Source organism: Perognathus longimembris, chromosome 4 (genome assembly GCF_023159225.1).
Source record: "Perognathus longimembris pacificus isolate PPM17 chromosome 4, ASM2315922v1, whole genome shotgun sequence".
NCBI classification, from domain to species: Eukaryota; Metazoa; Chordata; class Mammalia; order Rodentia; family Heteromyidae; genus Perognathus; species Perognathus longimembris.
Window position 1 is genome coordinate 81,875,704 of NC_063164.1, and position 26,366 is coordinate 81,902,069.

At 35.9% G+C, this 26,366-nt stretch overlaps 1 protein-coding gene across 1 annotated transcript in view; it reads right to left on the reverse strand.

Annotated features, from left to right (window-relative positions):
* Positions 1-26,366, reverse strand: part of Thsd7b (thrombospondin type 1 domain containing 7B) — an 873,729-nt gene that overhangs the window by 1,350 nt on the left and 846,013 nt on the right. The window contains exons 22-27 of the mRNA XM_048345548.1: positions 20,122-20,281; positions 19,002-19,175; positions 18,806-18,901; positions 16,653-16,735; positions 13,665-13,857; positions 7,813-7,900 (exon numbers count right to left, since the gene is read on the reverse strand). Of these exons, the coding sequence (XP_048201505.1) occupies positions 7,813-7,900; positions 13,665-13,857; positions 16,653-16,735; positions 18,806-18,901; positions 19,002-19,175; positions 20,122-20,281 (794 nt within the window). The remainder of the gene's footprint in view (positions 1-7,812; positions 7,901-13,664; positions 13,858-16,652; positions 16,736-18,805; positions 18,902-19,001; positions 19,176-20,121; positions 20,282-26,366) is intronic.

The following is a 26,366-nucleotide window of genomic DNA, read 5'->3' on the forward strand; positions in this document are numbered from 1 at the left end:
CAAGGATCTTGTCCAGGTGATTTTCCCTTTTTATTCTTTATTTTACTTTTTAAAAAAAGTTATTTTATTGTCTTGAACTCAAGTTCTGAGCTGTTTCTGAACTTTTATGCTCAAAACTAGAACTTGGGTTGTGAATATTGCCTAGTGGTATAGTGCTTGCCTCGTATACAGGAAGCCCTGGGTTCGATTCCTCAGCATCACATATATAGAAAAAGCTAGAGTGGCTCTGTGGCTCAAGTAGTAGAGTGCTAGGCTTGAGCAAAAAGAAGCCAGGGACTGCTCAGGCCCTGGGTCCAAGCCCCAGCCCTGGAAAAGAACAAAACAAAGCATAAAAAACTAGCACTTTAAGCTCTATTTCTGGCTTTTGCACAGTTAATTGGAGATAAGAGTCTGATGGGCTTTGCTATATGAGTTTGCTTCAAATTATAGTCCTCAGATCTTCACCTCCTTAGTAACTAGGATTACTGAAAGGAGACACCAACATCTGACTATTTAAAAAAATTATCTTTAGGTGTTAAAGGGGTTTCAATTCAGTATTTCAGTTTATGAGTATCTTGAATATTGATTGATGCCATCCCTTCCATCATTCTCCCTCTCCCAGCCTCGCCCAGCCCCTCCATCTTTCTATTTTCACTTTCACATGAAGACTTGAATATTATGGCTGTTTGTTGTTACTTAGTGAGCAATGGAGACATCTGCTTCTCACTAATTCCTAAGCTACTGTGACCTCTAAATCACAGATGCTTAACATCATAAGTGGCGGCCATTGCCTTCCTCCTGTTTTAGTTTTAAGCATACTTCTACTTTGGCCTGAAACCTGGTATTTAGCTGCCAAGTCACCACAGTCTCTCAGAAAAATTTCATCAGCCCTACTTGGTGCAAAGACATTGTCTCCAGGCCTTTGCATTACCTGTGTTAAACAACTTTGCCAGTCAGAGAGGGCTGGTTTTCTTTCTCATAAAGAATGAAGCAGAAAGTGAATGATATTCCCAGTTCCTAAGAGGATGCACCTTGTGTTTCTCTTACTGTTTTTGAGCAGGATGAATCTTAATTTATATTAAGTATTTAGAGTGTATAATTTTGCCAGGAACTTTCACTTTCAGCATAGCTACCCTTTCTTCCCTAGAGCCTGGCTTTGGCATGTCTTCTAAGCCTGGCTCATCTCTGAACTGCTTTTAGCAGGAAACCATCTTTTTCCCTGGCATCCAACTGTTATGCTATATAGCTTACAGTAACATCTATTATTTATTTTTGTTGGATATATGCTAAGTGCCAAGCTCTATGCTGAGCATTTTATACTTATTCTCTCAATAAATCCCAGAAGCATTCAGATGGTTGCTATTCTATGGAGAACAGCAATGGGAGAGTTTATGTGCCTTCCCTTAGGTCATGAGTGGAAGAGCCCGAGTTCTATACAAATGCGACACAAGTTAGCTTAAGCTTTCAACCCTCACCACACTCTATGTATTTGCCAGTCTTTTTGCACATTTTAGAAATTTTTTTTTGGTCTGTACACATGAATTAGGTTTTCTATCAGGATTAAATTTAAAAGGATACATTTTTGTGTAAATGTGTCATTTTTGTAAGACACAACATTGTCTATTGTCACTGCTCTCTAGCACAAGAAAATTTTCATCAACCCAGAAGGCAACTCTGTTCTCCCCAAGCAGTTTCTCCCTGTTTGCCACTCCTCATGTTCCCTGGCAACTGCTAATCAACATCCTGCCTCCATGGATTTGTTTATTCCAGACATCTCACATAAGTGGAATCATACCATCTGTGGCCTTTTGCATGTAGTTTCTTTCACTTAATAGTGACAGAGGTAAATGCTATATGAATTCTATCACAGTAAAATGTTAGATAAAATTAAAAGAGTTATAGAGCAGATCTCCTGATGTAACTTCTCAAGTTCCAAATTAATTTGGGAGGCTGATGTTTGAAGCAAATCATAGAAGCTAAGGAAATATAATTATTTTTTAAAACCACTTAAAGGAACCATAGGTCCTCTTAATGGTCCTCCCCCTGCACTTGGCAAGCCATGGTGCTCCCTGAGAATTGGTGGAGCAATGGGCTCAGATGGCAAGCAACTTTCAGAAACCCTAAGGAGATGCAAAGGGCATGATTGAGAATCCTCTGCATAGAAAATCTCAGCCTCTGATATCCTGCTTCTCAGAAAGGATCACATTTCTCAAAGGAATATTGTATAATTATGTGAATAACCATCAACTTAACTTTAGCCAATTGAATCTAGAAATATATTCTCTACTTGTATGCTGAACTCAGGCTCCAACATGAATAATAAACACAGCTTTCAAAATGGATCCTGGGCATGCTAATATCTAGCACTGAAAAGATTGGGGAAAAAACAAATGAATGGAATCACCTAGATATGACAGCTTGTGTATCTACCCTGGTAGTATTGGCTCTAATTGTAATGGGAAAAGAATACAAGGAGTTTCATCTGTCAATAAAAATTTTCCTTGTCATATTCTAATTTTAGGTTTTTTGAGAGGGAAGTGGAAGGAAGAAGTGGAGAAGATGAGGAAATACGAAAGAGAAAGGAAAAATTATAAATGCTGGAAACAGAAATTTTGGCAATTCATCATTAATTTGTATTTACAAGAGGTTAGTGGACAAAGAGAAATGTGAGACTGAGTTAAAGGTGAGAAGAGAGTAAAGTGAAAGACCAGGGATGGCTACATCTCTATAGAAATAATAGGCAGACGGGACACCGTGGCCAGCCTTTCTAACAGAGCTTAAGAATCATGTTCAAAATATACACAGATGCTTTCAAACTGGTCTCCTGTGTAGAATAGAATTAAGGACATCACATCTAACTCTGAAAAGACCAGAAGACCTGGACCCCAGTGGGTAATGGTTGCTTAGAACGCTGTAATTAGGTCTTTCATGACTGTGAGTCTTCTCCTAGTTTTTTGTATCTCAATGGACAGATCCTAACATCTCAATTGTGAATTTGTGGTATTTGAGAATTTCTTTGGAGTTTAATACTAATCACTGTCCTTCTAACTTAGTCTCTGAACTGCTGCATATAGTGGTGATTTGCTGGGCATCATGACTTTGAAAGCTTCTTACCCCTATGAAGAGGGCTTTGTGGAAAGCTGGCAACTATGACATTTCTCAGAGCCTTGCTGTTTGTTCTTCTCCCTTACTGGAGTCCTCTTTTTCTTCAAGGAAAATAATTTTCTTCCTCATTTAGTTTTCTCCCCAGCTCCTCAAGCAGAAAATGTGTGATTGCCTTCCACCTTTACACAAAATAAGGTCCGACAAATGACTGGCACACAGACCACCATTCCTAGCAGTCGTCCTGTGCCGAGCCAACATCTCCAATCCATCACACACCTCTCCCCTGTTGAGCTGAGGTTTAGATCATCACTCTTCCTAATAGAGCACCCTTGACAGCCACCACAGCTAGTAGAATCAGCACAAAGGCTAAGACTATTTTGCAATTCTGGCTGTGAGAGATCATTGACTGACAAATTTTAAAGTGACCTCTTCTAATGTCATTTCCATTTTAAGAAAAAGAAAACTTTGTTTCCTGATCCACACTGCCAACCCTGTCATTTGTATTTTTGCAAGCGATAAAAATGCATTCAGAAAAGAAAAGTAAGCTCATTGCAGCTTGAGTTAAGCTGCTAATACTTCTCAGCACCATGGAGTTTGAGCCCTAGGCCAGTACAGATTCAAAATGTGATTAAAGCAAGCAACTCTTGTTTGGGCAACTACTCATGGAAGGCAGGCTTATGGACATTTGGCTACCATTCTCAAAGAAGGAAGATCCTATCACCATCTGAAGAGTTTTGGTACTTAATCAAGGAACATAAACAATGGAGACTAAAAGAATGGTCAAATTGGCCTGAATTTCTAGGTGCTGAGGATTCATGCTTATAATTAGAGCTGCTCAAGAGGCTTAAACTTGATATTGTATTTCAAAATCAGCCTGGGATGGAGAATCATTCCTTCAGTTAACCACCAAAAAGCCATTAATGGAGCTGTTGCTCAAGTAGTAGAGCACTAGCCCTAAGTGCAAAGGCTCAGGGGCAGCACCCAGGTCTGGAGTTCAAGCCCCAGGATTGGCAGACAAAAAAAAAAAAAGCCTGAATTTTGATGCTAAGCAATGCCAGAATTGACTCTACTAGTCTGGTGACTACAGAAATATTAATTTCTCTGAGGATTAATTATTCACTCACGATAATGGGGGTAATAACAGTGTCTAATTAGGCTATTAGAAAGATTAGAGAAAACAAAGTAAACTGCTCTGTGCTTAACATAAATGCTACATAGGTTCTTTTCAAATAATTGGAATATTTTTCTCACAGACAATAAATTAATATTTGCTAATCTACTCATTTATTCATCTACTAGTTCAATGAAAGTCCTTGGGGCTTTGTAAGAAAATAATTACATGGGGCTGGGAATATGGCCTAGTGGCAAGAGTGCTTGCCTCCTACACATGAAGCTCTCAGTTCGATTCCCCAGCACCACATATATGGAAAACGGCCAGAAGGGGCGCTGTGGCTCAGGTGGCAGAGTGCTAGCCTTGAGCGGGAAGAAGCCAGGGACAGTGCTCAGGCCCTGAGTCCAAGGCCCAGGACTGGCAAAAAAAAAAAAATAATAATAATAATTACAAAAGTCAGCATGAAGTATATGTCATTGGGTGGGGACATGGATGGGTTATTCCAGATTGTTTGGACAAGGAAAAAGTTGATATTTAAGTTTTCCTGGAAGAAATGGTCCAGTGCCAATATCTGGGGGTGAAGAGCACCTTCTAGATGAACAGGTGTGTTCTTGTGAAATTGGAAGGGTAGAGGGCCCTAATAGAAGGTTGTGTCATTCCAAAGTTCCCTGAGAAATCAGACTTATATTCAACACTTATAAATTCTTATAAACTATAAGAGAAACCTTTGCAATGGAAAAAGCTTTTTTTTTCCCAAGTGACTATAAATACACAGAGAGACTGAAGAAAATAATGGTCTTCCCTCTGAAATATGAATAGATGGCTAGTTATGAGGATGAAAGCTCCCAAACAGCAGCACCAAAACACTCAGAGAGGTATCGCGTGCAACATGGATGGAAAGGCTGCACCTGATCATGGCAAATGGGAAAACAAGACTTGATTGTGAATAGGGGGAAGGAGGCAACAGCAATGTGACTGACCAGAAAGATGTATGGGAGCTGTTGAGTTCAAATCTTCTAAATATAAGATAGCAGAAGCTGATTTATAATGAAATATAAATATTTAATATATAATTGTTGATGGAACCATATAATTAAGCACATTGACTATCAGAGTAAAATATTATTTTTATCTAAATTGAAATATATACTTCAGTTATAAGGACTTAGAGTAAACTGAAAGAGCTCTTTGGGCTCTAATCATGGAAGACTTTAGTCACCTGGTTAACAAAGTAGAATGGAATATGACTATGATTTTGCTGTCAGTGGGATGTGATAGCACTGTTTGTCTATAAGTAGGACAGAGGTTGATCACCTGGAGCTTTATGTTTCTGGAAGACAAACCTGGCTGTAGAGTGAAGAAGATAATATAGAGAAATTTAAATAAGGGGCTGTCATGTAAATCACATGGGGGATTATCAGGAGTATGAGAACTGTTATATGAATATTTATGTAGGGGCAGGGAAATTACACTGATGTTTATGTGCTAAAAATTTTATGGCAAATTATGTTTGTTTCCAGACCTCAGTGATATGACTAATTAAAATCCAAGAGTTTGAAATTAAACAGAACAGTTTACTAAATATTTGTTGCAGAAATGGAACAGGATAGAAAATAACTTTGAGGAAATTAAGAAAGAATGGGCAAAATTTATGTATGTTACATGTTAAGTTTCAATCTTTTAGAAGGAATGAAGAGGAGAAAATCAGAATCTGGATTTGGGCATGTGTATTAATAGAAGTTTTTGTCAACCACTAATAATTGAACTATCTTGTATCATATTGGCCTATTGTTTCCAGAGCAGTTTCTGAGTGAATATCTTTTGTTGAAATTTTAAATTTCCCTCTTTTTCTACATCTTTTCAGGTAGTGAATGGTTCCTACCAATCTAAACTTCACACAAGCTTTCAATTCACATTTCTTCATTAAGAATGAAACTAGGCATTACTCACTGAATCAATTGAAATATATAAATTGGCCAAATAATTTCATTATTGAGTGAATAGCTAACTGAAGATATAACTTGCTAGTATAATATCCTAGCAATGTTAGCTGGATAAAAATCCAATTTCACAGGGGTTCAATTTTTTTCACAATAGGTGGCAGAATGAATTAAAGTCATTTTATTTTCATCTCTGACTTTCCCTCAGAGCAGAGATTTAAAAACCTAGGTAGCCTTGGAAACAGAATTTGAGGTTAAATATACAAAGGCTAGATTTGAATCAAGATTAAAACGGTAAAAATTCTAAAGGAAAGAGTACATACATAGATGATAAACATAAATACTACAATTTGAAGAAAATGAAATAACACTTTGATCTCATGAAAAAATTATCTTTAATATTTTTTTCTTTGAGCCAGATGCTCTTAATACTAGCTACTTAGGAGTGTGAGACCTGAGGAACATGGTTCAAAGCCAACTTGGTCAGAAATATCTGTGAGACACTTATCTTCCATTTACCATCACAAAGTTAGAAGTGGAGCTGTGGATCAAGTGATATAGTGCTAGTCTTGAGCAAAGAAACTCAGTAATAGTGCTCAGGTCCTGAGTTCAAGACCCAGGACTGGCACACACAATTTTTCCCCTTGTTAGCTAATAAATTATTCTTACCTACTAGAAACTTTTCAAGTGTATTGGTATCTTTCTTGTTTCAGAAGTTGCACATCAACTACAGTGTGTTCTGTACAATAAACTCATTATAATTTTACAAGAATAATACATTTTTAGGAACTAGTTACATAAAAATAGATTTTTCCTGGAATAGACAGCCAAATAACGTTTCTTTCATTGCTAGTCAATGATGATAACCCTTTGTTTTCCCCTTAGCAATGTTATTTATTTATTTTTTCTTTGTGCTGGTCTTCGGCTTCAACTCAGGACCTGGGTGATATCCTGACCTTTGCAAGGCTAGTGCTCAACCACTCAAGCCACAGCTCCATTTCTGGCTTTTGGTGGTTAATGGGAGATAAGAGCCCTGTGGATTTTTTTCTGACCAGGCTGGCTTTGAGCCACAATTCTCAGATCTCAGCCTTGTGAGTAGTTAGGATTATAGGAATGAGCCACCAACACCCAGATTGGCTCTGTCTTTTAGAGTGGTAAACAGGTAGCTTGAATTAATTGATTAGTTTAACCTAATCAATCACAATGGACCAGGTTAAGAATAATATCTAAGAGCTAAAATATCTATATAGTGTCCTCAGCTTTCAGGGGGTATTCATTAGAATTATCTAGGGAGCTATAAATACAGATGTAACTACATAATAAAAAACTACATAACCAAAATAACTGTATCAGAATCTCTGGGCATAGGATTTAAGCCTCAGTTCTTATGAGATACTAGTACACATGGGGTTTGAAACCTACCAGCCTAAATCAAAATGTCAGTGAAAAAGTCCTAATGATTTATGTAATATATGTCATATGCAATCCAGTAAAAATATGATATCAAATAAAAACAATATTGATATCAGTCCCATTTCAACTACTTATGCCTTTTACTACAGGACAATATTTATGACTCAAGGGTCCTGTCATAACGGCCAATGAATGTAAACTATGTTTCCTTTTAAAACAATCTGCCTTATAAAAAAGCATGGTATATAAACTTTATATACTTACCAAAGAAGGTAGGAAGTAAATACTAGGAAAATCATGATAAGAAAACCACCACCTGAAACACCATAAACCCAAATTTTCACTCGGCCATCTGTTTAAGAGAGAGTTGACATAGAAAGTTTAGTGTCCAGAAGTCTACAGCATTGGAGAGAGTATCAGGCTATCTGACAGCCCCAAGAAAATGATTAGTTGAGAACTTGAAATGAACAGCATCAGAGCTAACTAAGCTCTCATGGCAAGGAGTGTTTTGGCAGACTCTGTTGCTTGCCAAACATAACCAAGAACCACAGGCTCTCTCTTGAGCATCAAAGGAATATGAGTTACCCACCAGAAAGTATGTTTGTGAATAAACCCATTCTATATTACATTGTACCACTATTTACGGATTGTTACAGACATGAACAATTTACATTACTCTGATATTTAGGAAATTAGCCCTCAAAAACATTAGATTACAGCTGTATGACACTGGGACATCTATTTATAAAACAGTATAATCATATAAATATGTATTTTAAAATTTTTTTTACCTGAATTCCGAAATTTTCAGAGTCATAAATATTCATATAATTGACATGTGCTCAGGTTAAAAAAATAGTTGATGAAGTTGACTATTGACTGTATTATAATTAGTAATAGTTATAATTAGTATTATAATTAGTAACCACACACTGGTGAGTATTCATCAAATTCAATTAACTGGCAGGCTATTTTATTGGAAGCTTCTTGTAGTCTTTACATAATGTGCATACATTTGCAAAACATTCTCTCTACATTAACAAAAAGTAAATAAAAAGGCTATCCTGGGCATCCTTTAATTCTTCATGCAAGTAAAACTAGTATGATTGTTTTAATAGCTCTGCTTTCTAAATAACACTAGGTAAACAAACCCACATAACCAAACCAATGAAACAATTGACAAAATTTCTGTGAAATTATGACTATATGCAAACAATAATATATTACTTAGAATTTCACAAGTCCCAAATTTAGATAAAGCAGACTCATCAAATATGCTTTATATTGTTCTATTTTGTAACTTTTTATGTAAGATATTACTTGAGTCTACGTATAGTTTTCCTAACTGTGACAGATATAACTTGTTTCTCTGAACCTAATTCTGTCTCTCTACTTCATCAATACTAGGGTTTGAATTTAGAGATTTGCACTTGCCAGGTAAGTGTGTGTGTGTGTGTGTGTGTGTGTGTGTGTGTGCACATGTTCATGCATGTATATGTGTGCATGCTGGTCTTGGGGCTTTAACTCAGGGTTTGGCACTGTCCTGAAATTTTTTGCTCAAAGATATATATCACTCTATCACTTGAGCTACAACTCCACTTCTAGCTTTTTAGTGTTTAATTGGAGATAAGTGTCTTGTGAACCAGATCCTCAGAAGTTAACCTCCTAACTAGCATGGATTATAGGCATGAGCCACTAGTGTCTGGCTTGCTTTAGTTATGAGATATGCTGCAAAATTTTTGCCTGGTCCAGATTGTACCATGATTGTTTTACTGCTTTCTGACTAGCAGGAATGATAGTTGTGCAATACAACACACCCAATGATTTCTGTTAAGAGAGAGGTGTTGTGAATTTTCTTGCAGAGGTTGTCCATGAATTATGGTCCTCTTAATCTCAGCCTCCAGAGTAGCTAGGATTACAGGCATGAATGATGCACCTGGCTTTTTCTCTCTATTCAATGGTTAACTAAATTTATAATTTGACCAATGAAGATAAATGTTAGCAACCAAAAGAATGACATTGCTTTATGAAAGAAATAAACCAGGAACTCATTAACCACAGGTCCAAAATGCACATATCTGAATCTCTCTCTCTCCCTCTTTCCTCCTCCTCCTTCTCCTTTGTGATCGTCATCCCTTATGTGCCATGACAGAGGCTTGAATACAAGGGTCAATATTGTCTCTTAGCTTTTCCTGTTCAAGGCTGACATTCTATCACTTGAGCTACAACACCTCCACTTCCAGCTTTTTGGTGGTTAATTGAAGATAAAAGTCTAACAGACTTTCCTGTCTAGGCTGGCTTTGAACCATAATCCTCCGATCTCAGCCTTCCGTGTATCTAGGATTAAAGGTGTGAATCACCAGTGTTTAGATTGCATCTTATTCTTAAAATTCTTTGTGATGGAAAACAATACAAATCTCTTTTAAACAATAATTCAATAAAATTACAATGGCTTTCAGTTATATTTATTACTTATTATCATTTTTTCTTCTTAGAAGACATTTTCAATCCTAAATCATATTCAAGAATGAGTTTCATTGTAGTCATAATTTATTTCTTATGATCATATAAATGATATAGTTTACATTATTTTTTGTTATAGCAGTTGAGGAGAAACAACATAAATGCCCGCAAATACAATAATGCAAAAACAAAACTATGGTTCAAACTTTCTATGGATACATTAAAATTAGGTAGACCTCATTTCACAATCTATCATGAAAATATATCCAATCTCTACTGTTCAGCAAAAGAAAAATAATTCAAAATAATTCAAATATTCAAATATTCAACACAATTCAATAATTCAAAACAATGTTCTTCAGTTTTTAGTGTGTGTGTGTGTGAGTGTGTGTGAGTGTGTGTGTGTGTGTGTGTGTGTATCAGGTGCTTGGATATTCCAATCAAGACGAAAAAATTGGCTGGGAATATGGCTTAGTGGTAGAGTGCTTGCCTCGCATACATGAAGCCCTGGGTTCCATCCTCAGCACCACATAAACAGAAAAAGCCAGAAGTGGCACTGTGGTGCAAGTGGTACAGTGCTAACCTTGAGCAAAAAGAAGCCAGGGACAGTGCTCAGGCCCTGAGTCGGAGCCCCAGGACTGGCTAAAAAAAAAAGATTGACAGACTGTGACTGTGATAACTCCAAGTAAGACTTACTTATTTTTTTTTAAAAAAGCTTTGATTCTGACTTCTTTGAAATACTAATGATGAATTGTATAAGAAATGTACCCACTGCCTTACACATGAAACTGTAAACCCTCTGTACATCACTTTGACAATAAATGATTATTCAAAAAAATACTGATGATGAAAATATTTGAGTTTTTGCACTGTAAACATAACCAAAACCAAGCAAATGCTTTCTTGAATGGATTCACTCTTTAGATTCCTTTATCCACAAAGACTCACAAAATTGATGTAGTAAGATAGTCTACTGCCTTCAAATTCTAAGTATGTTTAAATAACACTATGTTTAAAAATTTCAAAACATGTAAAAAGATACCTGGTGAAAGTGTCATTTTAATAAATGGATGGACATTGATTAGAATGTAATGTGAACATGTGTATAACTAATATAAGCTGAATAAAATGTCATTATACTACTCTCTTACTTTCCTACTTGAAAGCTAGCACTATTGCTAGTTATTATTGTGTGTTTAGGTGTGTGCGTGTGTGTGTGTGAATCTTTTCCATTTTAATGTGAATGTTTAAGCATCTGACTGTGTACATACATACACCTATACACACACACCTTTTTATTTTTTTGATTGATAAATCAATACATTTTAATTAAATTCCTCTTGTGAATCCTATAGTGCAAGCAATATAAACACTCTAAAAGTTGAATGGGTTTTTAATTATTATTTAAGTTATTACTAAAGGCATGGGTGAGCAATCTGGTTTCTATCTAGGAAACTCTTATTTCATCACCCAAAATATAAACAGCACTGCAGACAAACAGGCACAACAGTTTAATCCTGGGTAAGAAGCTAAAAGTAAAAATATATTTATATATATGCATATATGTACATACACAAAGCTTATGAAACACACACCTTTTAAAACCCCATTGCTACACATCATTTCTTCTAATTTGTGACTTTTCTTTTGCTAAGCAGTACAAGTTGAATATATTTGCATGCTTGTTCACAAAAGTATCTCATTTTAATATAGCCTATAGGATACCATTGGACAATTGTATCACAGTTTTGATTTATATTATCCTATTATGAGCATTTGAGTAATATCTGCTTATATCTTATTACAAACAATCATGTAATGATTGAGATAATTCTTTGTTTTGTTTTTGTTTTTGGCCAGTCCTGGGCCTTGGACTCAGGGCCTGAGCACTGTCCCTGGCTTCTTTTTGCTCAAGGCTAGCACTCTGCCACTTGAGCCACAGCGCCACTTCTGGCCATTTTCTGTATATGTGGTGCTGGGGAATCGAACCCAGGGCCTCATGTATACAAGGCAAGCACTCTTGCCACTAGGCCATATCCCCAGCTCCGAGATAATTCTTTAACAGTGTTTTTGCATGTGTATCAGAAGAATGAATTTGAAAAAATATTTCTTTTAAAATGCATACTAGGTAAATACATTATAGTAGCCAAACTGTCTTCCTAAAAAAGGTGCTCTAATTTCAACATTCTCCATTAGAACATAATAAAAATTATGAGCTTCTGGACAAAATATATTAAGAGCATACTTACATGTATAACTGAATTTATGCATGTATTAATACAGAGATTATTATTAATGATTTACCGAAACCCTTAGAGTCCATCCTTGGGTGTAGGACTTCACATGTCGATTTCAAGACACATTTTCCTGGACCTCACCCCAATACTTTCCCAGAAATACAGTCTGTTTTTCATATCATCTTTCCTCAAATTTGTATCTACTCCTAGTTTAGTCATCAGGCTAATGAGATGTTTTCAAACACCTCTGACATTCCAAGACATATAGAGAAATTTGAGGTTGAATAAAATATGGTAATTTTCCTTAGACGTTGGTTGAGATATGTAAATATTATTTCTCCAATTAGACCTAGAGTGTTTAGCACCTGGGTTCTGGTTTTTTGCTTCATTTGAACATGCTAGTGAGATATTTCTTTTAAGACTAAAACCTGGGCTAAGGCTCAGGAAGAAAATACTTACGGCCTGAACTTGATTTTTCTCTCCTCTCCCATTCCTCACCAATTTCATTCCAATTCTGGAAGAAGTATGTCAGACATGGAAACTTTGGCTATTCCTCTGCCCACTTCACAAAATTCACAGAAGGGCTTAGATAACCCACCATTTTGTAAACCTCTTTCTGTCACAGTTGATGGTGGGCTGATACAATCAATTGGAACTGACAGTTTCAACCCCCTGATCTTTCAAATGGGGCTGATAATATCCTTTTAGGTTGCAAGACTGCAATAAGTTGATTCATGCAACAGAAGCAGCCAGCATAGTTCCAGGAAGAACACATAAAGCATTCAACACATTTTCCTTTCTGGTCTCTACGGTAAAGGTCTAATTTCTGAGCCCTTAGGCCTATACTGTAACTATCCCCACTATTCTGCAGGTTAGACTCCACTGAATGGATTTTATAGATAAAGAAGCTGAGATCCTGGGACGTTAAGGAATTATATATCCAGTCACTAGATAGGCATGTTTAAGCCCCAGTGCCAGTCAAGAGGTGTTTAGCAATCTCACTAAAGTTTCTCAGACATGAGTAGGTCTCTCTCTAGATTTCCTAAAAGTTCCTCATATTTTCTGTTGCAGAGTTTCCCTTTAATTATAATTATATACATGAACCCAGATATAACATCAGAAATAATTTACAATTAAAAATTGTTTCTCAAGAATGTTATTTTTTTATTTAACTCACTGCTTATTAGATAATGATTGGCAAAGAGTACTCAAACACCCATGAAAATATTTGACAATTAAAGAGAACGATGCACCAGAAAACACACATCTGGAAGAAAGCTTGAACCAAATTATTGCTTCTTCTTTCTTTATTATTCTTTTCTTTCTTTGCTCCATTCTACCTATAACGAGTAGTGGTCAAAATATGGCCCACCTCCATGAAACTATTTGCATTTCTTATTCACCACTGAAACATACCTGGATCAAGTAGTTGAAGAGACCATCCCTTAAAAATATCATGTATTTTTGAATTCACAGGTCTATTTTTCCCAGAGAGGTTTTTCACATCAGCTTTTCTGTCCTCTGAGCCCGGTATTTTCATGCAGTAATCTAGGAAGCCATTTGATCTCATTATCTCTGTATAACCTTCCTCACAACCACAGACTCCACCCTGGAACACAGGAAATATTTTAATGGTTACACAGTTCAGCAAATGAGTAAGGAACAATTTAAATTATGTATGGAATTGCTTAATATTTGCACTATGTATTATGGAAACTTCGGGTTTTTAGCAACTGACTTCCCAATAAGATGGAAGTGAAATATGTATTTCATCTTCCTGAATACAAAAGTCAGTATTTAATAACTTTTCAGGTATTTATAATGCATTTATAATACTGACACCTTTCCTATATGAGATCACAATTATTTGTGAATAGAATCTATCAATTATGTCTGCTCCTTTTGAAATATTTGTGTCATTTGATCAAATTATCTTTTCCCCCCTTTCCTCAATTGTTTCAGAGACCAGTCCACTGATTCCAACTTCACTTTCATCCCAGGAAGTGGAAGCAAGGTAGTTCTGCACATTCTCAAATTGTATTTGGGGCTCTTTGAGGTCTGAATTCCTCTATCACCATATCACCATCTATCTTCTACTATTGACCTCTACGTAGTATACAGTACCTCTCTGCTTCTTAAAGGGCAGCCAAGTACAGGAGAAAGGCCTAATCAAAGGCACATGTCCAAGGAAATAAGTGCATATTATTTATTTAAAGTTATTATTATTATTCTGTAAAGTAAATCCAGGGCCTTGCACATGCTACACTAGTGCTCACCTGAAGACCTTCCTTCCCATGATGTATGTGTAAGTTTGGTGAGTCACTAAGTGTTATTGATGAAGATACAGATTATATTAACTAATACAGAGAATAAATAACTAGAATTGAAGCTATAGAAATTCAAGAGTAATCAAGAAAGATTAAATTATGAACATAATAAGAGCTATTATAGTGGGCATTGAAGAGATAACTAAAGTTGCTCCTTTAACTAGGTGAATGAGTCGATGACTTGCTGTAATATCTGTGGTCAATCACACAGCTAGTGATGTGTGATATCAGTTGGGTTAACAAGCTGGGATACAGAATAGGGTGAAAATTTTTGTTTTATATTGGGAGCCTGTTATAGCCTGTTACAGACAAGCTCAGGCTGGTCTTGAACTTGCTTTGTCCCTTGAACTGGCCTCAAACTCATTCATTACCTTCTGTTTTAGCTTCCTCAACACTGAAATTAGAGGTGTGAACAACTACATCTGACTTCTCCATTGCTGTGTTATTTAACTTGTGCCTATATCATGTCCCTGTTTGGCATTGTGATAACATGACCTTTATATTTTCTGTGACACTTACTGTTCATTTTCAGGGGCAATGAATGTCTTTGTGGAGCTCACTATGATGAGGAGTGATAGACAGATACCTATCTGTTTCTAGGAGTGAATCTGAAAATGACTAATCTTCCTCAAGCAAACGGATACCAGAGAAGAATACAAAAGGAAAGCATTAAGGTCCTGGATCTCTGTGTTTGCAATTATGACTTCTTTTCCAAGATGAGCTGGCAATTTCCAAACAGATGCTAGCCTCTTATAACTACTCATGCCAATTCTTATCAACCAGCCAGCTTAATTAGATAATCAACGTTTAGTCAACATTTAACTAAACATGATTTTAAGGTACAACAGACATTAATACTATACAAGGATATTGATCTTTTACAACACCAGAAAGGTAAAAAAACCAAAGGTTTTAATTTTATCTACCCATAGTTCAGTATGGAATGCATTCACACAATAATTTTCAGTTGGTTTTCATTGATTTTGTCATATGGTGTTCAATGCAGATATATAATTAACTATATACATATATAATATGCACAGCTATTTAAACCATCTTTTCTAAATGCATCATTATTGTTAGCATGAGAGAAAAGTTATAATCAGTAATTCATATATGCAAAAAGTTCAAGCAAAAGAGCAATTTTTATTTTACTAAAGTGGACATCTAGAGAATTTTTAGGAACCTACAATTTCCATTTGCAAACAACATTAGCTGAAATGCATCTTTTCCTTATGTTCTTTTTTCCCCTTTTATTCAACTCTGTAAGTTTACCCATTATCTTTTCCATGATAAAAATATCAACTCACATTAAAGTATAAGTCTAACATGAAATAGAAGAAACATAAAACAGGATTAAATACTTGAATTATTTTAATCAAATCATTTGCAGGATAATAATACTACAAATAGTATAATACTACAAATAGTATAACCTTTTAAAATTATATATACATTGCCTACTATTAAGTGCAGAATGTATTACACGTTTGTCATTAATTCCTAAGCAGTACTAGATGAGACTTATAGAACTTAAAAAGGAACAAATTACTCCCACTATAATCATCATATAATACATTATAAAATTAATTTAAAAATTGTTTTATTGCTATTATTAAAGTATTGTATAGATGGCCTACCACTTCATAAATCAGGTAATGGGTGACTTTCTCTTTTTATGACAGTATCTTCATTCCTTTATTTTCCCCCAGTAAAAAAAAATATTTTTATCAAATATAAGTGGTATTAGTATCTTGCAAAACAGTATAGCTACATAAGATGCTAAAAATCAAAGATATAAGTAAACCGAGAACACTTATAGGTAAATAGAGCCAATATAAATTGTATAGCTGAAAGGCAGATTTGATTGTAAACAGATCTATAGAAATAAAGGTTTACTTTATACATGGTACTACACAGAAACCCTTCATAGCAATGCTAGACCTATAAGTGCCTCTAGATGGTGTCATGGGCACGTGGAATGGCTGGGTGGGCTGCAGCAGACAGGAACTCATCTGACTGCCTATGTAAAACAAAACAATTATAATGCCTGTTCAGGACTTGGCATGTGACTCACCTGTGTGCAGTAGGAGAAAGGCTTTCTGCAGGCTGGAACGCACTGCCGAATAGCAGCAGGGCGGGCCTGAGGGGAGCAGCCTCCTAAAAAACGAAATCACACTGTGAATGGTAGATTCCTTCCAATGTAAAAAACAACAAAAATTATTATATCTCCTCTATATGTCAATGACCACTTTGCAATAATATTATCATTAGTATAATTATTATTATTTAAAATTGATATGTCAATAATATGGTCTAGTCCTATCTTATTGTCTTATCCAGGATGTGCTGTTTAAAATGAGATAAGGAATCTTCTAACAGACCATGTTTGTAGTGGGTTATCCCCCATGGCCATTGACAGATGGCTGTGCATTAGCAGAAGAATTGATGAAATCTCACATTTATTATTATTATTATTACTATTATTTTGATGGTTGTGGAAATCTCAGTTTAAATTCAGGAGCAGAAAGCACATGTGCTTGAAGACACAATCTGTATATTTCTTCAGTTCCTGAGCAACCCAATTATGCACTAGTCTACTCCAATGCCACTAATTACCTCATGGAACCAAGGTAGAAAATATTTTGATAATGTTTTATAGATGGACTGGCCAACACACACAAACACACACACACACACACACACACACACTTTATGCATAAGGTCTAAGAAGGGAAATCAAATATTGGACACAGTACTAATAGCTGCTCAGCAGATATGTTTAATTAACGTGACAAGATAATGCATGCATGTCTGTTATCTAAAAGTCATCTAAATACTGGTCGATTCAAAGTAGTAAAAGAGATGTGGAAAGATGCCTAAAGACAATTCAACTAAGAAGTTGATTTATTATTCAAAGGTATGTCTAAATTGTACTTATATAATATTGGCTGGTTTATAGGCTCTAACCTTTGCATGGCTGTATTTGTCAATTACAGTTTATTGTTTTGTAACTAGATCAGGAAGACTTTGATTCCAAGATGGTATTGACTGAGAATAAACTTATTTTCCCTAGAAACAAAGCAGCTAAATTCTTATTATTGATAACAAAACAAATAATCTACACTGAATTGTGGTAAAAAAAAAAAAACCCAAAACCAGAATAGGCTTGTATTTTTTATCTTAGAGCAGCATACTCACAGTGTGTTGTTATCAGTGTATTTGTGGAAAGAAACTTTTAACAGTAATTTCCCAAATAGATTACCCCAGGGATCATCTCTTAGTAACTGGGGAAAAAAGTTTAGAATTTGTATAGATTATAAAACATATCCTAAAGTTTTAGTCATTCAGCTCTTACATCATTTATCCAACAATACCAGTGAGCCGGAATTATTTGTGATATGACCACATGAGGTACAATAGAGACAAGGAGTTGGTAGTGTAATTCTTCCCAGCGTATTATCTCAGCACACTGCAAAAGACAAGACTTTCTGGGATCCCAGTTAGGCAGACTTGGAGTCAATTTAGTTTTAACAACTTACCAAATGAAAAAGTATTTCAACATAAGTAATTGTGTGGATGAAACTGTAGACTAACACCAATAATGCGGGGCATGAAAGCAAGAGAAATGAGGCCCTTACAATACTTTCTTACTGACACTTCTCCCATACCTGTATAAAGCTGCTTGTCAGCTGTAGTGCTAAGTAAAACCAATGTAAATTTAATATGCTCTGACAAAAAGACATAAAAATCAGTAACATTATTGAGAAGACCATTTTTTACAATTAAATTTTATCTACTGTTGAGAGTAAAGGAGCTTTTTTCTAGTCTTGGATAATAACAGTAAATAAAAACTAAAATATTCAAAGCAAAGATTTAAATGTGTAAATTCAAGAATTATTAATTGCTATGCCAACTCTTTTATTTCAATTTTGGAAAACATTTTATAATATGACACCATAGTGCATAAATATATGGTGAAACACATTTTCACCAACCTTTAGTGAGAAGATACATGATTTATTGCATTCCTTATTATACATTTTATTTATATGCTATTTGATGAGACTTTAAAAAGGATATTTGCTTTCCAAATGTAAAGGAATGAGGAAGATTTGGCATGAAGAACATTGAATCTATATATCCATTTATCCCTTGCTTAATTCTTCTTATAAACAGAACACTTCAAGGTCTCTTTCAATGGCCCAGGTAAGTCTTAGAAAGGAATACCTGTAACATTAACACCATCTGAACGTTGGCACCAGACAGTTCGTTCATTATTATTCCAAAGACTGGCTTTCCATATGTAGTGATAGCATTTACCTCCTGCAAGTAAATATGATAACAGTGGTTCCGTCACACTTCACTTAAACATGGACTGAGCATTGATCAATAGAGTGAACCATTGAAATGTGTTTTGGGTTACCTGTGCAAGGACGTGTTTCTAGCACCTGTTGGGGGCAGCTGTCTTGGTTCTCAAAAGACTGAATTATAAAAGTCCTTGACCTAGATTGACGACCCATGGTTTCAAAGCTTCTTCCATCAATGCATATTAATTCACATTTGCTCCATTCTGACCATGAGGTTAAATGACAATCTCCTGGTAGAGTTTTTAGAATGGGGTAGGAGAAACAGCATGAATGACCACAAGGTACTAGACACCATTGGCATGCCCAGAAACTTGGTGTAGAAGTGTAGGAGGCCAGGGGGTCTGCATACTGCACCTCCTGGTTGGAACAATTTTCTAATTAGGAATTACTAAGGAAAATGAAGTCACTTGCAGTTTAATTTAGTTTAAGGGGGGTGCCAAAAACTGGATTGCCATTATATGCTTCAAATCATAGCAGTCATAACTAGATAACAATCCATGTCAGAATACTGATAATAAAGAGTTTAAAAGGGAGATGTTAAGTTTATAGTAACTCAGTTTTCAAAGATCAGCACAACACTGTAAAATGGGTATTCACAGAATTCTATAAAAAGAAATAAGGAAGTCACTGCAATGAAAAATCTTTTTTTTTTCTTAAAGAACATTTCACCCAGTGTTCTAAGCATTTATGCATGGATTGGATCAACCCGTTTTCTAGGCAAAGAAATCATGTTTACAGGGGTCAGTTGAATCTGAGTACTAGTGACTCATGCCTGTAATATTAGATACTCAGTGAGATTGGAGGATCTTGGTTTGATATTATTAGCCCAGACAGAAAAGACCTGGAGACTTTATCTCCAACTAACCAGCAAAAATTCTGCATTGGAGATTTGGTTTGAGTGAGAGCTGGAAGTGATAAAAGACAGATTTTTAGCTCAGCTATTAATCTTCCAAAGCTAGAGCATTATTTTTCTTCTTTTTTTTTCTTTCTACTTTCTTCACCTCTTTTGAGGAAGTAGTATATTCCATAATGGTAACCATAATTTGAAATGAAAGGACTACACTTAATTAAAATCCTTGATTTGATAGGATAGAGATTCTCTAGCAAAAAAAAAAAAAAGTAAGTAGAAAGATAAGTAAATAAGCATGACAACTCCTAACTACTAGAATTCCATACCTGGACAAGGCACAGAACATGGCTGCTCTAGGATGCTGTCTTGAAAGGGCATTTCTCCACACAGTGTATCCTCCACAGGAACAGCTCCATGAAAAACAGAACCTCTGTGGACCACACAGGAAAAGCTTCGCACCTGGAATCCTTCCCCACACGCTCCACCCTATGAGAACAAAGGATACTTACACAATCACTCTGGTAATTAATATCTTTCATGGCCCTCTTTCCTTAACTTCCTTGTCTCTGTATTTATCCTACTACAGTTGAGAGAAAATCACCACTCAGCAATGCTTCTCGAGTTAATAGGGAAACTGAAGTAGAAATACAAATGCATGCCACAGAAATTATGTACTCAGAATATGACCATTGATACTGGAGCTCAGCCAGAATTGACTAAACAAGAAAAACAGGACATAATTTGTCTAGGTCTCTGTGAAAAAAAAAAAAACAAACAGCCTAATCCATAAGCACCTCCCAAGAGAACATGTACAGCCACTGGGCACAAATTTCTCTTTTATTTTTACTGTTTTCCTTTTGTAGAGAATTCAGTGCTTTTTCACATGGATTAGGTTACGGTTTCCAGTGAAACACTGATTTTTTTCTCTATTGCCATGAAACCTTATTTTCCCAGCATGTCTTTTATGTTGAATTAATATTCTTTGAGGACATTTCATACCCATCTCACTCAGATATTCTAGGTAATTAGAAAAAAATTTGTAGTATCTCACAGAAACAGATGCTTAGAATTGAAAAGCTTAGTGGGTTTTTGGCCCAACCATCTGCCTAATGAAAGGTTTTCTATTATGAAATCTTTTGGCAGGCATTCATAAGATTAGTATCTTCAACTCAATTCTTGTCATGTGGTCCTAATTTAAAAAGAAGTCTATTAGATGTTTGGGTAACTTCAGCAGATAGGTTTATTTTTCACATAGAGACCTAGAAAACAGAGCCCAAGGATAAACTTTTATATTAAGGAAGTACAATTCAGTCTTGCAAGAGTGAGGAGTCAGAAAGAATTGAAATAAGAAATAAAATGTAAGGTAGGCTATTACCTCAATGGCCTCAACTTCACAAAGAAGGCCAAATAAGTAGTGGTTACCCATAACATCTTCCAGAAAGGTCATGTGGCCTCATCATGTCACAGTACTGCCCATAAAAAGTGAGCAGGAAAGGGAAGTGGGAGGGGAATTGGAATGGCAGCAATTCCTTAGAGTTTCAGGACTGGATATTTCTTGTTTGGCTCCTCTGTAGCTGCATTCAGAAGGGCTTCATGCCATAACACGTTATTAGGGGATAGGATAACAACCCCACACTGAGAAACTTGGTTTCATCTTTTAAAAAAAATCCCTTCCCCTGTACTGCATTGCCTCCCCCTTGGAAATACAGTGGCTCATGCAGGAGCAGAAGGGGAAATGGACAAAGAGCAGTTACGAAAACTGTTCTGGGACATGGAACAGATCAACTACAAACTGAGTCAGCTGGCACCTGCCAGAGAAAGGTACAGTGACAGCAGTTGCTAGGCATGAAGAGAAGCTCTTGAGTAGGCTGATGGAGGGGCAGGATGAAACCAAGTAGCTGCAGAGAAATATTCTCAACATGAAGGAAATTCTTTCTTATAGGTAGCAAGCAATACCTGCTACTCCCATTTGCTTTCACTATTTAAAAAATATTAAATGGGACATTTTAGAACAAACTACTTCTTACTTTGACACTATTCTATATTGAATGATTAAATATTGTCCTGAACCATTTCATTCTGCTGTTCACCCCTTTTGGGGCAGTGTACCTGGGCTCTATATACAACCCATCTTGTTAGTCACATAGCAAATGAATGACGGTCATGGTAGCAGAGTGCTATAGTTTAAGTACCCTTTTTAACTTAATAAGGCTCTGGAGCACAAGGATAGTGATGTTTGCATCTTTGAGCTGTATTGTAATACTTGTTTTAATTGTTAGTCATTATAGCTAATCCTTTACTGTGTCTAATTTATGAAGGAAACCTTATAAATATTATGTATAGGGGAAAAAATCATCCTTCATGATGGGTTTGGTACTACCTATGATTATAGGCTTCCACTGGGGACTCTGGGATGCATCCCCATATGGAGTAGTGTGTACTGTCCAAACAGCAAAGGTGTGACTGGGAAGAGCCCAAGTTGTGTAACAGTTTGAAGATTACAAAATCTGAATTGGGAACATCACTCTTCTCTTTTAGGAATGTTTTTTTTTTGTTTTGTTTTTTTAGGAATGTTTTCACAGAATTTATAATTGTATTATTAAGGATAGTCTCTTAGTCCATCCATGCTGTAATAACAAAAGCACCCCACACTATGTAATCTATGAATTTTTTAAAATATCCTGCCCACTGGTGACTGGGAAGTGAAGGTCATATTGCCAGCAGGTTTGATGTCTGTGAGGGTCTGCTCCATATACAAGGCAACTACAAAGAGCGATCACAGGCAGAGAGGGAGAATGGATCCCTGAGGCTTCATTTATAAGAAGAGGAATTACATTCCTGAGAGGACCCTTTATGACATCACTTTATTTATTTATTTTTTTTGCGAAAGGAAACAAGTTTATTTCCTGCAATTATTTTTGTAAATTACAAAGACAAAATACGGAACTACAGCATAAAACTTTTCAATACTAAACCAGAGTACTTGTAATAAATATGCATCCTAAACAAGATAAAGGGCTATACTTTGTCAGGCATCCTACAAAATGTCTCAAGTTTTATACACTACAGCATTTCTGTGCTGCGGTGGGGGGGGGGGTGGAGGGTGGAGGGAGAGTTGTTTTGTATTTTCTTAAGTGTTGTGACAAAAAGTCCTTTCACATTTCTTCAGAGCATATTTGGAATTGCTCCACGATAATTAACCAACTTAAGAAAAGTAACAAAACCAAGCTTAAAGCCATTTTTGTTTCAATATGACATCACTTCTTAATCACATCACATTCGGATACAAAGTTCAACACACAACTTTTGCCTTTAGCAGATGAAAATTCTCCCATTTGATTTATTAATATACTGTAACTTGTCTGACTGTTACTAGTTATTGTGAAATTATTTTTTTTAAATCCTCAGTTTTAAATAAGTTTTGGAGATCATATATTCAAAATCAATTCACAGTAGATTCATTCAAAGCAAATGTTTGCATCCTAAAATAGAAAATAGTGGGCGTGGACTTGGAAAAAGTTATACTAAGTGAAGTGAGCCAGACCCAAAGAAACATGGACTCTATGGCCTCCCTTATTGGGAATAATTAGTACAGGTTTAGGCAAGCCATAGCAGAACATCACAAGGCCCAATAGCTATACCCTTAGGAACACATAAGATGATGCTAAGTGAAATGAACTCCATGATATGGAAACAAGTGATATATCACAGTTATAACTACTTTCAACGTCCTATGTATATGTGTAGTTTCTATTATTGATGATGTTTTGTATCACCCTCCTATGTTTGTACCTACACTATCTCTGTAATCTTATCTGAGTATATTGGAAACCGTGGTTACTGGTATTGGAAGTAGGAAATTCAAAGGGAATACCAAATTCGAGAGACACAGGGTAAAAAAAGAGAAATAACTACAAAAGCAATACTTGCAAAACTGTTTGGTGTAAGTGAACTGAACAACTGGGCGGGGGGGAGGGAAAGGGGGGGAGGGAGGGGGGCATGAGGGACAAGGCAACAAACAGTACAAGAAATGTATCCAATGCCCAACGTATGATACTGTAACCTCTCTGTACGTCAGTTTGAAAATAAAAATTTGAGAAAAAAAAAAAAAAAAAAAAAAAGAAAATAGTGGGCGTTAAGCTAAATTATTTTTCAGGAGTTTCTTTCATAACTTATGATGAATCCATTGCAGAATTTTCTTGATATGTTTGCTGTTATGTATCAGACTTGTGTACTTGGAAGGAAATCTAAAGATACTGCCACCTGTGTGGAATTTGACAGTTTTGATGTGTGGAACTGCAGGTAACAGAAGATGCAGTTGATGAGAGTTTTGTTTGACACTCTATGAAGCAGTGTGTGAAGAAATGACAGAAAGCAAGCCTACCCATGGGATCACTTAAACTCTAAGACAAACAGCAATAGGCGGCTAGTATGTATTTTGGGATCAGCTCATATTCAACCTTAATCTCCTATACCTTTGATGATAGCCACAATATAAAGAGAAATCAGCATCAGAATGATAACTCCATTTGTAAAACAAGCATTCACTCACCCACACATTTATGAGTCTTTACACACTGTGGTCCAATAATAGACCCTACCTTTGACAGCAGATTGTAAACATTAAGGATTTTTTTCTAACCCTCACTGCCCAAATCATTAATGGAATATTTGTACATATGGAATTGCCATCTCTACAAAATGTGGACAGGCAGAGAGCATGAATAAATATAAACAAACTTTAATTGAAATGATAAAATATACTTAGCTCTTAATTTACGTCAGGTACTATGATAAGCTTTTTAGGATTTACCTAAAATCCCTACCAAAACATTTCAACAAAATAGGTACAGTTGGCCTTCTGTATCTGGGAGATTTCATATTCTACAGTTATAGTTTCAACTAATATAGAATTAAAGATAGGGTGACACTGATCAGTTTGTACTCACAAACTGACATGTTACCTTGAAACTCTTTTGTGCAACTACTTAAAAGATAATTTAAAATATACCAGAAAAAGACAAAAGCATTTTAAAGTTGCATATGTACTAAATTTATTTATTTCCTCATTAATATTCCTGATAAAATGCAACTTAGCAATTATTTGCAAAATATTTATATAGTATTAGATATGCTCAGTAACCTGAAGTCTTGAAGTATATGAGAGGATATGCACAGTTTATATGTAAATCCAAAGCCATTTGAAATAGAGGACTTGAGCCTCTGTGGATGTTGGTATTTATAGAGATTCTTAGAATTAAAATAGTGCTATAGGTAAAAAACAAATGCTTGGAGCACTTAAAAATTTGACCAGAAATACAAGCTTGAAGTCTCAGACTCATGACCAAAATTAACATTGCTAGATGGTACAGCCTGAACTCCTCCAGCAGATTTATCGATATATGCGCACAAATAATAGTGGTTGAGGAACTGGGAAAGCAAGAGTTAGGAAACACTGAGAAAGGACAATAACTGAATATAACTGACCCCTTTGGCTAATGCTTTTGATAAAAGATGGAGACACAATTGGTACATCTACCATGCTCTGTACAAGCCTCTCTGATATGGGTTTGATATTTTGTGATGGTCAGCAGCCACTGAAATGTCATAGTGTCACCCTCAACAAATGAGCCCTGAACTTGAATTTGGCAGGTTAGAACATACTAGGACAAGAGAAATCAGAAAAGCAGCTAGAGAGAAAGATATTCTTTCACTGTGTGGAGTACTTGGATCCAAAATGCTAAAAATCCAGCTTACATATAAATAAAAGCAAAGGCAAGTCTGTGGAAAGGCATTATGCTATCTGTCTCACAAAGAATGTGAAGTGAGGTTTCAGGAAAATGTGAAGGCATCTGGAACTCAGAACAAAATCAGCTCAGATACTGTCATGACTCTACTGCCATTTGTGTCCTTATCTCTATGGTTTCCTGTTTCTGCTAAGCAGAAAATGTAGCAGCTAAAATTTTCTGATTATATTATCTTTGAACATGTTCATACACACAAACTCCTGAGAAGAGACATTGATTGAATCTATTATGTAGACACATCCCCCAAATAATAACAAATTAATCTCTCTGTCTCTCTGTCTCTCTGTTTCTCTGTCTCTCTCTGTCTCTTTCTCTCCTCTTTGATTGCATAAATCCAGTGTTTCTTCCAGACTAAAAGTGACCTACCAAGAACTCCAGAAGCTCATAAGTTTCTAGAGGTAGAAGCAAGCCATTTGCTCTTAGGGATCTCTGCAGTTGGCCAGTAAAACTGGGGCTCTCCAGAAAGATACCGTAGTCATCCACTCACCACCAGCACTGTACAAAATATGTTCATAACTCATCACTGTCCCTGTGGTTTTAGCAGAAGTTCCACACGGGACAGAAACTTTACATATACCCCCCCTTTAAAATAATGGGTCTCTGAAGCAAGTTGTCAGACTTACCTGTTTTGTTTTTTTTAAAAAGTGGTTGCTTGATACCTAAGAAGATAAAGTGGAAAGAGGAAGGTACAAGGATGGCACAGTGTCAGCTGTGCACCTGGTTGGTTTTGGAGTAGAGTTAGTCTCTTTCCATTCCTCTTCTCT